At 39.6% G+C, this 13,364-nt stretch overlaps 1 protein-coding gene across 43 annotated transcripts in view; it reads right to left on the bottom strand.

Moving 5' to 3' along the window:
- The window catches only part of adgrl2a (adhesion G protein-coupled receptor L2a), a 118,094-nt gene that overhangs the window by 88,993 nt on the left and 15,737 nt on the right, over nucleotides 1-13,364 (bottom strand). For all 43 annotated transcript variants that reach the window (XM_072439004.1, XM_072438999.1, XM_072439001.1 and 40 more), the window contains exon 2: nucleotides 6,563-6,738. In XM_072439004.1, the coding sequence (XP_072295105.1) occupies nucleotides 6,563-6,638 (76 nt within the window). In that variant the 5' untranslated portion in view covers nucleotides 6,639-6,738. The remainder of the gene's footprint in view (nucleotides 1-6,562; nucleotides 6,739-13,364) is intronic.

Raw genomic sequence — 13,364 nt, 5'->3', positions numbered from 1 at the left:
AAACAACAAACTAATGATGCTTCCCAAGGTTATCTCTGTATAAGTAAGCATTAGGGAGGACGCTGATGCTGCAAGTTCAGGGAATTAGATAGAAGCCCAATTCAGGCCAGTAAAGTGGCAATGAAAACTCAACGTGCACGTGCAAAGTGAAGAGTAATAGACTTTTTGGAGGGTTTTTTTCACATCTTTTTGCAACATTAGCGTCACAAAATTGGCAAAATTATAAATTTAGTGGATTAGGAACACTTTCAAAGTTCAGTGTCACTAATTATGGGATTTTTTAAAGCAAATTATTAATAACTCTTGCATAACAAACTCATGGTCATTACCCAAGCTGGAAAAGAAGAGAGGGGAGCAAAAAACATCTTAGGCAAACTGAAGCTATAAATCCTTGATGCACAACTTTGTAATGTAGTTTTAATAAACCTCATCAGTCAGCATGTGTTTTTGTGAATGTAACAGCATCTAACCGTGCCATTGAATGAGTTGTTGGTGAATATTTGAATGTGCGCTTGGAGTAATTGTTCTTTGTCATTGGCAAGCAACATCAAAAACAACGAGATCAGAGAACTAGCTGCAAAGTACTGAGACATCAATTTCAATGCTGATATAGAAGAGCAATTACAAACTCCTAACAATCACTTACGTAGTGTTGGACGATATGTCAAAACACATCATAGTACAATTTTCTAGAGTCAAGACCACAATTTCAATTTGATCACAATTCATGCAGTCAGAGTGTGTTCATAAATTTACTTTTTTGAGCTTTTAACCATGTTCTAAAATTGTTCCCTCATGAAAAACATACCTGGGGTTGAATTTATACATTATGATTTTATTGTCGGGGATGTCACAATATCACTCACTGTTATTGTGTGAAGAATCATCACAATTTAACGATTATTCACAATTATTGGAACATGACAAAATAAAGGTAAAAAAATAAATAAATCATAAAATAATGAATTCAAATACAGCACTGTTCCATTAATACTTGACCAGCTTTATTCAATCAAACTTTCTCAATGCAAAAGTAAAGTTATTGTGATATAAACTACACTCACTATATATTTGGGAGTACTTTTTGGGGTCCAGATTGAATAGAAATGACATTATTTTGATCTCGGAGGTGGAGTGGTTAAGACACAGCACACGTATGCCAGGCTCCTAGTGCAGCCGGCTGCAGTGTTGTGTGATCGAATTCCGACTCCAACAATTTACAGCATGTTCTCCCTTCTCTCTCATCCCCCATTTCACTCTGTCCTTTCCTGTCTAATAAAGCCTAAAGGCCACAAAATCATAAAAAAAAGGAAATAAATTACACGATTTTGTCATCAAAATAGTCACGAGTATTCGTTTTTTAGTTCTTAATGTGACCTGAATAATCTTGACATCCCTAGTCCTATATTGTACAGTATATTTTAGTTTAGAGCTAGAGGTCTGGGCTTTTATAAAGGTGGATCAAAGATGCATGACAAACACAGACCTGGAGCCGACAGTGACAAGTCCTAATCCTGAAAATCCCTCCTTCCTCTGCTGAAAATCCTAATGAGGATTTGAAGTGCTCTGCGGGAGACAGGACCCAGGGGGTGTGGTCCCACCTTGCTCCATGCCATTGTCTCCTTATCTGCTTATTGGTTGAGGCCGATGAAAGAGATGTGACAGCACTCTGGGTCTCACACAGGCCCCACACCGGCACGGCACCGTGGGGAAGCCACAGCCCACAGCACCAACAAACAAACCCATGACATTAAGAGGCAGCAGTAAGACAAAACGAACACAAGCTGTTTACTGAAGACACAGAGACAAAGACAAAGCTCGCCCCTTTTGGCTCGAACTATTTCGAAGCAGCTTTCAGTAATTAAAACAGGCTAGATTAAGCAACATCACACACAATTTTTATAGTTCTCTGTTTATTTGACGCAACAAGAACTGTCATAATGCACTATGGCATTGAATGTAAATTAAAGAGATGATGGACGATTTTTCGCCGATTGGAGAACTCAAGCGTCCGCACTCCCCCCCTGCGGACGCACAAAAAAGCCTCGTTGCTACAAGTGCGTTTGTTCATTAGCACGACGGATCGCATCTCATCTCTCGCCTCCGTAGATTTCCCTCTCTTCTGAGCCAGCTCAAACTGTCTTTCTTTGTCTTAATTTTGTCCTGTACACTGAGGGGACTATATTATGATAGATCCATGCGCTTAGACACAGACAAATGTGCTGCTCTCATGGGGACGAGCCAGAACGAGGCTGCAGGTGAGCAGTAGGTGCGTTCTATGATTGATACGTGGCAGGACTAATTGGCAGTCCACGCCACGAGGAAATGAGACTCAGATTTGGCGCCAAAAAATCGTCCATTACGCCTTTAAGTTAAAGAATATTAAATGTTTTTGTAACGCACCAAAATTCCACTTGCAGATCCTGGGTAAAAAGACATACCTGTGGAGCTATATTAAAGCACAATTTTCAGGTAAAGAGTTGTACTGCTGATGACAAAACTTATTTTCACCCATTCTTTCTCACACTGAGCCCTGAGCTTTTATGTGGTGTAATTACATTTTAGAGCACAGTGATTGTCTATTTCATTCCAACGACTATGAAAGTGGAAGACGAAGACTTTAAGTCTTTCTCGTTCCATTCATGCCAGACAAAAATGGGACTTTTAAAGGTGCCCTTGCTTGTTGCCCTTGAGAATGTCGTGCACTTCAAACATTTTCCGTTCGCCACAGAAACAATGGAATGGTTTAGGGGTGTTATGGGCCGGACAAAAAGTGCCTGTCCTAGGCTTGTTCATACAGGTCCTGCCATTGAAAAGCTTTTATCCCATGACATTCCTTTTATATGGCAATCAGCTCACAGACACAACCAGCGCAGCCAAAAGTGACGAACAGTTTCACAATAGGCATTCTACATGTTATGTGAATGAAATGTTGGGATGGAAGGAACAGTAAATATTCTTTACTTTTACCTGTATTACCATCTATCTACATTATTTTCAATTTCACTTCACAAATTAAAAACATGTCAATGACTTATAGCAGGAAAGCCACTGAGACACATTGCAAGTGTTTCTATAATTCCTTTTTTTTTACAATTCAATAAAAAGAGACTCATAGTCAGGAGGAGTGACCCAGAATCGTGCTCGTTGGTCTCATCACAATGAACACACACACCGTGGAGAAACCCTTTGAAGGGTGCTAGGTGCGAATTGTTATTCTGATACAGACAAATCCTTTCAACCGGGCCAGACTTGACTAAATTATTTTGGAAGACATGTGAGCCAATTTAATCATGTGTTGCACCGGACAAATCTGTGTTCCTGGCTAAAATAAATTACTTTACAAATTACATCTTCACGTCATTTTCAGCCAGGTTGCTATGGTGACCGAATGGACAATGGGACATATGGCAGACCTGCAGAACCAAGCCCTCCAAACGCCAAAGGGAAACACCTGCTTAAAGTAAATAGTTTCAAAGCAGTTAGACGGAAAGTACCATCATTAGAGCCAGACAAAGGTGTGGCTGCTGTCTGTGACCCGCCTTAGCTGCTGTAAATGATTCAACAAGTATGTGATGGTCAAACTGATATGCCGAACGCTTAATACAGGCTGGTGCAAAAGCCTCACAGTGAACACAAAATAAAGACTAGGGACAGCGCACAATGTAACACAACCACAGAAAAGTATCGTGGCGGTGACACTAAAATGTCAATACTGAAGAAATGGCTCGATATGAATTTCAATACAGCAATCATAATAAAAAAGTATTTTTCAAATCTAGATAAAGACCATATAAAGGGTATTGACAGTTATCTATTTCAGTTTTATTAATAACGATTAGTAGGAATGGTCTGATTTATTTATTTATTTTGAGCTGATACCGATTACCGATATTTGTCTTGCTGCTGTGGCCAATAACTAATATTTGCAGACACAGATTTAGATTTTAACGGGCCAGCTTCATTTTTCCAAAATAATAATATTGAATGTGGAAAATAATGTGTTGTATGATTGTGTAAACATACGGACATATTTTAGAACAATTGCTCTTCGTTTTCTACTTTGACTCATAAGTCTGTTCAAAAAGACAAGGAAATCTTTACTCCAAAAACTTTAATTTCTTAAACTAATCTACAAATAATAATCTAGAGGTGTGGTCAGTAATTAGCCAAGACAGTTCCAAGACAGACTGCCGGTGACAGTTCTGAAGATAGTTCGCAGTTGCAGCCAAAACATGTCAACAAGGTAAAAAACATCTCCTAAATTGATTGTGTTAAAAAATAACCCAAGTTTGTGGATTGGTGGAAATCAGTCAATACCTCCATCCCTAATGACTCGCATCTGGATGTGTTTTTGTTTTTTTTGACAACCTTACCACAGAAGAACATTGATTTAGCAGGCGGGAGACATAAACGTGACAGAAGCTAATTATTTTAAAACGGACAAGAGAAGCACAATAGTTCCCAAAAAGGACTTATTTAAACTGGCATATATTCGGTATACCTGGATGATCTGGAGCAAATTAGGAGGGGATTGCTGCAGAAAGTAATATGCAGGAAATCACTAATGTATTGATAGTTTAGGTCAACAGAGAAACTAACCCTGCGAGACAAAATCGATCTTGGCTGAGACTCAGAAACAAAAATAGAAGGTAGGGCCATTGAATAAACCACTCATGGCATTCCAGTAACCCATTTAATTTAATTATAAAAATGCATTAAAAAGATATTAGCAGTAAATGCCGTTTAATGAAGCATGTTAACATGGGATATTGTTTGTGATGAACAGTGTCTGGGCTGATCCCGGCAGCAGAAAACATGAAAATGGGAAGAGGCGGGTTGAAAGTACATGATAAATAGTTTTTGTCCAAAATATTGTCAAAATGCGATGAAATGAAGCTTCCTTTTATGCGTGTCAATATTATAGATTTGATTGTCCATTTATGCAGGTTTGGACGGACCTGGCATACTCTTTTCTGAGTGACACTGACAGATTCTAATTCCTATACTTTTCAAATCCAAAGAAAAAATGGCTTGCCCTGCTCCAGTCCTTTGGCAGAGTCAACCCAGTGTGCCCAGTGGGAGTTTAATGACACCATCGCTCACTGACTACTGCCAATTGATTTCTGTGTATTGCCTGGTAAAGCTAAAGTCAATACAAGCTCAGTGTGCTTGTCAATTTTGTCCTATTTGTTCAAGCTTTAGCATGGCACCACGCCACAACAGCAAAATACACAATAATACAAATGCATTTTTCATTTTGATGCGTCTTAGGGTTCAAATTTCACGCTTTTTATGATCAATTTCCAGCCTTAGCTAAATGACAGGAGCAATATTGTATATCAAGGCAGATTGCCGTGTAAATTAAGAATCTCGGTTGAATCATTATCCTAACCTGAATCAATACCCCTACATTAGAGCGATATTTGAAAATCAACAAAAAGGTAGAAGAGAACAGAAATCGGATGGCGCCTGTCTTCCTCAGTTACAGGTTTTTAACTCAGTCATTCAATATCTGTAGTAATGGCCTGCTATTTCTCTCATTAAACGGGAATGAGCTCTGGATAGTGTAGTTATAGCCTACAAATGATTATTATGATACAGCCGAGAGTGATTAGATGTACGGCAAATGCGCTATGATTAAAACAAGCTTTAGTCCTTTTGGAGGTGTTGACTCAGTGAGATCTTGCCACGAGACAGGACATTTAGGAAGAAGGGATCTTACAAATGGATCCAGCTCTGATGCCACTGGGAACAACTTATGCATTCAAGCAGAAAATCTCAGACAAATCACAATTTACCAACTAATGAAAGCACGCCAGATTATCCCCCATCGGTCCTCAGAGCAGCACAACAACAACACACACACACACACACACACACACACTTGTACTCGAGAGGACAGTTTTTGATTTGAAACTAAGATATGGTATGTTTTAAAATAAGCCAATTCAAGCAACATGTTCTAGCACACATAATCAGCACTGGCTGCCGCTACGACGAGAATATATTTTAAGATGTGTACATAATCCAGTCGCATGTAAAGTTCTGTATATATATGGCAATCGGTAGTTAAAGGCAATGTTACGTGAGAATTAGGATCATCGTAACTGTATTTCATTCATTAACTTCAAAGACTTTCACGATAACAAATATTGAAGTATGACATGTGGCTTCAAATAATATCATGGTAAACGATCATATAGAATCGACCATATAACCCTAATCTTAATGTACAGTTTGATTTAAAAATGAGCTACATGATCAGAATGGTTATTGTCAAATATAAGTTTATTTTGTTTCAATCTTTTCAGCATAAATCTAATCTTACTACAAAGAAAACGTTCCTGACAAATGTACACGATAAATACTGAGCACCAAAATAGTCTTTGAACTACTGAGCGATAAGTCGATATAGTCGGGACAGATATGCAAACTACAGCGCAAATTAACGGTATCATAATAAGGTGACTGGAATCTAAAAGTATGCAGCAAATCAACCCAAATTAAGTCTTAATTAAACATTCGCGAGAGAAACAGAGAGGTGAACAGTTTGACTTACCTTCTGCAGAGTGGACTTGAGCTACGGTGAGGATAAACCAGCAGAAGGTGGGTAACTTCCACAGGGCGCATGCCATGGCGCCGGCGGTCCGGGGACAGGGTTTGTGCTCACAGGTTGGAGATTAAAGAAGTCCGAGCCAGGCCTTCTCTGCGATGCTCATCATTGACCCCTTTCACCTGGAGAGCAGACAGAAAAAACATCCTTTCTTTTAGACGCAGGAATTCCCCCACTCGTCACAAGACTCTCGCCGCTATAGGTAGTGGCGATGTGACACACGCAGCGGAGCCGAGCCGCCGGAAAACACCTTAGAAGGTCAATATTGCCTGCAAAGAGACATCCCGGTATAAATGAGAGCTGCATGCTAACCGTTTTGACTGTGAGCGAGGGATGAGGGAAGAGAGGGAGAGCGAGAGGGGGGCTAGCTTTGTCTGGCATCGTCGTCAAACAGATAAAGCACGCCCTGTCCAGCTCCCATGACCCATAGCTAAGTGATGTTAACCTTATCAGAGCTGTGTCAGGTTACATTTTGGTGTCCGTGCTAAAGAGGGCCGCAAACGCCTCCTGCGGAAAATGACGGATTTCACATGTAACAACACTTTCTTGTCAAAACATGTGATCGATACAGCCAATTATTTTCAGCGCAAAAGGTTTTTTCAGAAAGTACAAGAACAGCAGGGCAACTGTGCGTATTGCAAAACGTCACAGAGTTCATTTAGCTGACGGTAACACTAAATGCTAAAATTATCCGCGGTAATAGCTTAGCAAGCATTATCCAAAAAGCTTCTCCACATGTTGTAGTCTGGGTTTGCATTAGCTATGCAGATGTACAGAAATCAATGGCAAAAAGTATGCCTTAAAATTAGCGGCTTGTGCACGAGCTATTTTTGATGTTGTCTTATCAATGATTCAACGCGCAATACTACATTTCATTAAACGGCTTAAACGACTGCACATATTGTCAACATTTGTGACTTTTGCAACCCAAGGAACAGTGGTTTTGTTGTCTAAATAATTTCAAAACCAACTTTTCGAAAACAAAATTAGTTTCCTTCCTCTGCCAAGGACTTTATTAACCTGCAATAGTTAGCAATGCACAAAAACTATAAAAACAAATGAACGGTTTTGATGCTTTTTGACTTATTCCCATGACGTAACTCCTGAGTGACCACTACGTCCCCTGCACCCACCGGTAGTCAGACGCCACAATGACTTTTACCTCCTCGAGTTTAAATCCTCTTTCTGTCTCATCACACTTGTTCCTGGGCTAGTTTGTTTTTCGAGTGTTTGTTTTTGCTCTTTCCGCTACAAAGGCATAAATGGCCTCCTCCCTGTCACCGATAGAGAGCGGCTGAAACCTAATGCCTACCTGCGCGGGCTCAGGCATGAGTTTCACACTCCGAACGGCTTCCTTTTGTCTGTGTGTTTACACTGCCGGCCCAAGCTCTGCTCTCTCACTCCCATGAACCATTAGCACATTCACCATGGGATAAGGCATCGCTCCGGCAACAAGGCACATAGGACCCCATTAGAAACTGTTTTTCTGCTCGTCTTTTTAGCAGATTGAAAAACAACGTTCCATTTTTTTGTGTCCACCAGCCCGCGCTTTCTGCGTAAGCTTCTCTAGGAGAGGTTGCTGCTACATTTGTAATAGTGGAACCTGACGCGCACACACACACACACACACACACACGCACACACACGCACGCACGCGCACGCACACACACACACACACACACACACACACGCACACACACGCACGCACGCGCACGCACACACACACACACACACACACGCACACACACGCACACACACACGCACGCACGCGCACGCACGCACACACACACACACACACACGCACACACGCACACACACACACGCGCACGCACGCACACACACACACACACACACGCGCACGCACACACGCACACGCACGCACGCACACACACACACGCACGCGCGCGCACGCACACACACACACACACGCACAAAAAAGAATTCAGAAATAGGTTCAGATTGTCCTTAGATGTTTGTTCACTTTCTTTTGTCGACCTCTTCCTACTTTAATTATAAGGCGTCCCTTTCATTACACAAGTCCGCATTTCTAAACCAATTGAGACTAATCATTTACTATATCTCTTATTTTTGCTTAAAAGTTTGAGTACCAGTAGTTGTGCTTATGTAAGTGGGGGAAAAAACACATTTTGAAGCACAAAATATTGCTAGGGAAAATCTCACGACTCAAAATGATTCTGTTCCACTGATACAATAATTATGAAGCTGGATAATCCCAGTAAATATGATCTTAAATGCACAGTGTTGTTAAAAGGCATGAGCTAAAATGATAATTAGCAATAGAAGTGACTAATTCAAACCCTATACAGCGCAAATTCTTTCATATTACAAAAGAAAAAAGAAAAAATCTCACCACTATTGCAAAGAAACAATATTGTTCCATCTAGCATTTATTGAAAGATGAATTAATATAGTAATTATCATGACAGGTTTAGTTGTGCGTCGCTAAAGACGTTCAAACAAATCATCTATGTTTTACAACTACAAAGCCAAGCGCTGAATTCAAGCCTGAATTGTGTAAAACACCATCTCTTCCGTGCTGGAGGGACCTCACAACTCTGTCTCTTCACCGTCTAATAATATTCGCCATTAACAAAACGCACACATTAACCAACATAGTTCTAATTAAGCCTGCGATAATCAGCTCATCTCCTGTGACATTATGCCTCACCTGAGACCTCTCATTTCAGAGCGTTTATAGAGGTTAACAGGAGCAGAGCACATCAAGCCAAGGTGTGTCTAAATAAAATGCTGGATGAAAGTTTGGAAGCTCGGAAAGAACAAACGAGGTGTATAACGTTCACTCTAATCCCAGTGCCTTTTGTTTTAGCTGACCAATGGCTGCGGACCTAATTACATTTATCAGGCACAGGACAAATCTGGCTTTGATCTAGGTTCATTTGGAATGACGAGACCTTAAGGAGATTGTATATAAATCCGTACCATTGGCTTAAGGATCTTTGGTGCACACAGACTATAAGCTGTTTTGTCCACACACAGAGAGATAGCAGCGACAATAGGATCTGAGAAGCAGCGAGCCGCTATTCAGTCAATAGATGGGCATTGGGCTTTGTCACAGCAGAACAATTCCTTTACTTAAGTTTTGCTTTGTAAAGCCCAAAGACGTAAACAAATACATGAAAATACATCTCTCTGAATTGTATTGAATTTGTTTTTTTATTTCTATGTCACCTTTTGGTAGACAATCATTATCAATCATCATATTTATTTGGAGCTTGGCTGTCACCACCACAGTAAACTCACAGTCAAAGACTTCTGTACCTTTTGTACGCTTATAGTAGATAATAATGACCAAAAAATGTGGTCAAAAGTAGCTTGTCATGCGGAATATTTGGAAAAGCAATGTGCAATTCCAGGATTAAATCAAATAACTATTAGAGTAAAACAAAGGCACGTATAATAATAAAAAGTAAAGTACATTTTTGTAAAGTGAAGAGTAAATAGAAAGTGCTTTATGACGGTTTGGACGACTCATTGAACTAAAATGCAGTTAAGTTTTACATATTTAAAATGTTGCTATTATCACAGAATAGCTCATTTTTAGGTAGAAAAATTCACTTCCTGTTTGTAATTGATGATATCACACTAGAAAATTACCCTGCAAACACTGAGAAAAAACTCATCTGATGTCACAATTTATTTTATTTGACAAATGAAAATATATGAGAGCACCTTTATTTTGTTGATTTATGTTTAGAAAGTCAAAACAGTTATTCCTTTAGTGTTATTTATGCATAAACCTTGGTCTGGAATGAGTGTACCTCGTGTGACGTCACGCCCGGTACTTTTCTACTTTTCTCCACAAATAGCGCCTTGATTGGTGTAAAGCTATAATTTATATTTACAACGAGTAGAAATACATCAAATAAAGTCAACATTTGAAAATCTTAAAACCCTGTAATACGCACTGTAATTCATTCCTGCTAGAGGTGGGAAATACCATGTATCGAATGTAAGATACAATTGTGAACGCTGTTTTAAAGATATAACACTTTTGAATACCGTTTATAGTAAGAAATGCTTTAAAAAGAGATGATTAAAGATGAAAAAGTTTTGTTCTAAAGTGTATAAGATTCCAACTATAAACACAGATCGACCAAATGCATTTCTATTTGTTTTTAGTCATGGCTGGATGCCGGTTCTTGCTGTTTACATATGTCAACAAACTATACATCTGGAGCCTGGGTGCGCAGTGTAGAATCAATATTATTATTTCTCTTCCCCTGTCATCTTTGCTTTGTGCTCACCTCAAGTGTCAAGATTCAAAGATTTAAACGTGTGCAGCTCTGAGGCAGCCGCGACCCCCCGCCTTGATGAAATGCTTGTTGTAGTTAGCGGTACACGGGCTAGGTTTCTGTGTAAATCGATGATAACAGTGCTATACTTTAATATATTTGGCATCGTGCTGTGAGTGTTTAACATGCCGAGGCAGGCTGGAGGGAGACTAGGAGACTGGCGCGCTGCTCATTACACATGTCGGGGTCTCTGCTCACAGTCGGGGGTCCCCCTTTCTTCTGCGCATCGCAAAACAGAGACCGCCCCCTATCCCACCTTGGCTCTGTTCTTCAATAACCCTTAATGTTAGGTGCGGTTAGGGGGGGATTTTCTAAAGCCTAGTGTTTGTTGTAATCAATTTCAGACGATATTTCAGGTGATGGAAAGAATTATGTTTATTTTGTGTGTGTCAGTGAAACTGCATGAACTTTATTGCATTTCCTGGATGCTATAGCAACAAAACACACAATTAAAAACAACATATTTTCACCTGGTTGGCTGAGTGGTTTGTAACAGCACGTGTTTTAGTCATAAGCATGTCTTGATAATTATTGCATAGATTTATGGTTTATGGTAGATTTAACAGGACACTTTTGATATGTTTTGGTTATATATTATATATTATGCATCCATATTTTTGGAATAATTAACATATACAACTCATATTTACTGCTTTGAATGCTCTTTATTTATTACAGCTTTTACAATATGGTTAATTTGAAATAGGATTTACTGGGATTATCCTGTTATCCTGATATTTTCAGTAGGCTTGTCAAGATAATTATTAAATCGACTTATTGTTCAACAAATAATAGCTGGAGTAATATTTTTTGGGACTCAATATTTATTGCAAATGCATTTTTTGTTTTGTATTTCTGGGGACATTTTTGTATCTTTTTGTTGTACGATAAGATTTGAGCCGCAGTAATTTTTTTTATTCTGCTGTTTATTCATAGCAGCTTTTTCAAACAATATTGTACATTTTGAAAATGTTGGTTTTGGGGGATGGTTTCAGTGGTATCCATATGATCATTGATACTTTTCTGTTGCAATAGCACTTTAAAATGTGTTATTGTGACAGGCATAATTTGCAGTACCAATATATTGCACATAAAAATAAATATATACAACTAGCAGCATTAATAACACTAACCATGCACTTTAAATACTCACGCAACATTTACTCATACTCGAGCAGCAGTATTTGATTGGTTTACTTTTTACATTTTCATTGTGGACAGACAGATGACGAACAAAAGCGTTGACAACACGCCTCATGGCTATTTTTACCAAACAACTCAAATCTGGGCTATGTTTACTGATTGTTAAGCACAGATTGCTGAAAAACTTAACAGGCAACACACTGTTGGGGCTAAATACAAAGTGGGTTCAGACAGATGTTTAAGCACTTGGAGAAATGGAGAAGCCACAGGGGCACGCACCCAAAGGCTTTCACCATATGCAGGCTTGATATATGTACCGTGCTATGCAACACTTATGAAGAAAATTTGGAATTGTGTGCGCCCAGTTGCTTCTCCTCAAAAGACAAACTTTTTTTAAGGGGGAAAAGTGGCTATTAGACAGAAGGGGACGTGGCTTGATCGAACAGGACAGTTGGGATATTTGAATGCGGCGGCGGGGGCTGAAAACAAGCGGCAGATGCAAGACAATGGACAACTCTTTCAGACAAAGCTTTTAGATGTCCCTCCCTGGCTGTTAAGAGGAACATGGAAGAACAGGCCTATTCTCCAAAAATGAGGTCTCAGAGAATGGGAGGGGGCGAGAAACAGGGGGTTGAGAACCTTCGCGGGGGGAGGGCGAGGCACAACAATAAAAGATTGACAGCTTGTGAGACTTGGTTGACCCGTGAATTAGCCCCCGAAGCATTCAACAAATCTGGGGAAAGACAAGAGATGTTAATTGTCATGGAACATCACAGGAATGCACAGGAAGAGGAAGTTTGGCCACAGACAGAAATGTAAATCTATGGAACACTGTAAAGCCCTGCTGCGTGCCTAAGGAGACAAAACACGGTGGCAAGACAGTGGAGATCGACCAGAATGTCTTTTTGCCATGGCCAAATGTGAGCAAATACTGATTGTTTTGAGTCCAGAGAAACTGACGGCCAATAAGCTCTGACCATATTTTTGGGCCGATTTAGATTATAAACTAAGTGAGTAGTGTAGTCCCATTTTGTGCAGTGCCCTCTTTGCACTAAAGCTTTATGTATATTGTTCTGGCAGTTGTTTGGCATGAACAAAATATCGGCCTGTGCTATAGCCGATACTGAGAGCCGACACCCAAAAAAGCAAATATCAGCCCGCTAGATCGGCCAATGGATATGTCGGTTTATCTCAACAAGACGGCCTTTATTTATTTAATATATTATATTAAATATATAATATATAATAATATTTATACTTTTTTAAAAATT

Source organism: Eucyclogobius newberryi, unplaced genomic scaffold (genome assembly GCF_026437365.1).
Source record: "Eucyclogobius newberryi isolate DKJ021-1_F unplaced genomic scaffold, fEucNew1.0.hap1 SCAF_9, whole genome shotgun sequence".
Taxonomy (NCBI): Eukaryota; Metazoa; Chordata; class Actinopteri; order Gobiiformes; family Gobiidae; genus Eucyclogobius; species Eucyclogobius newberryi.
The sequence above is the reverse complement of the archived record's forward strand: the minus strand, read 5'-3'. Positions and strand labels throughout refer to the sequence as shown.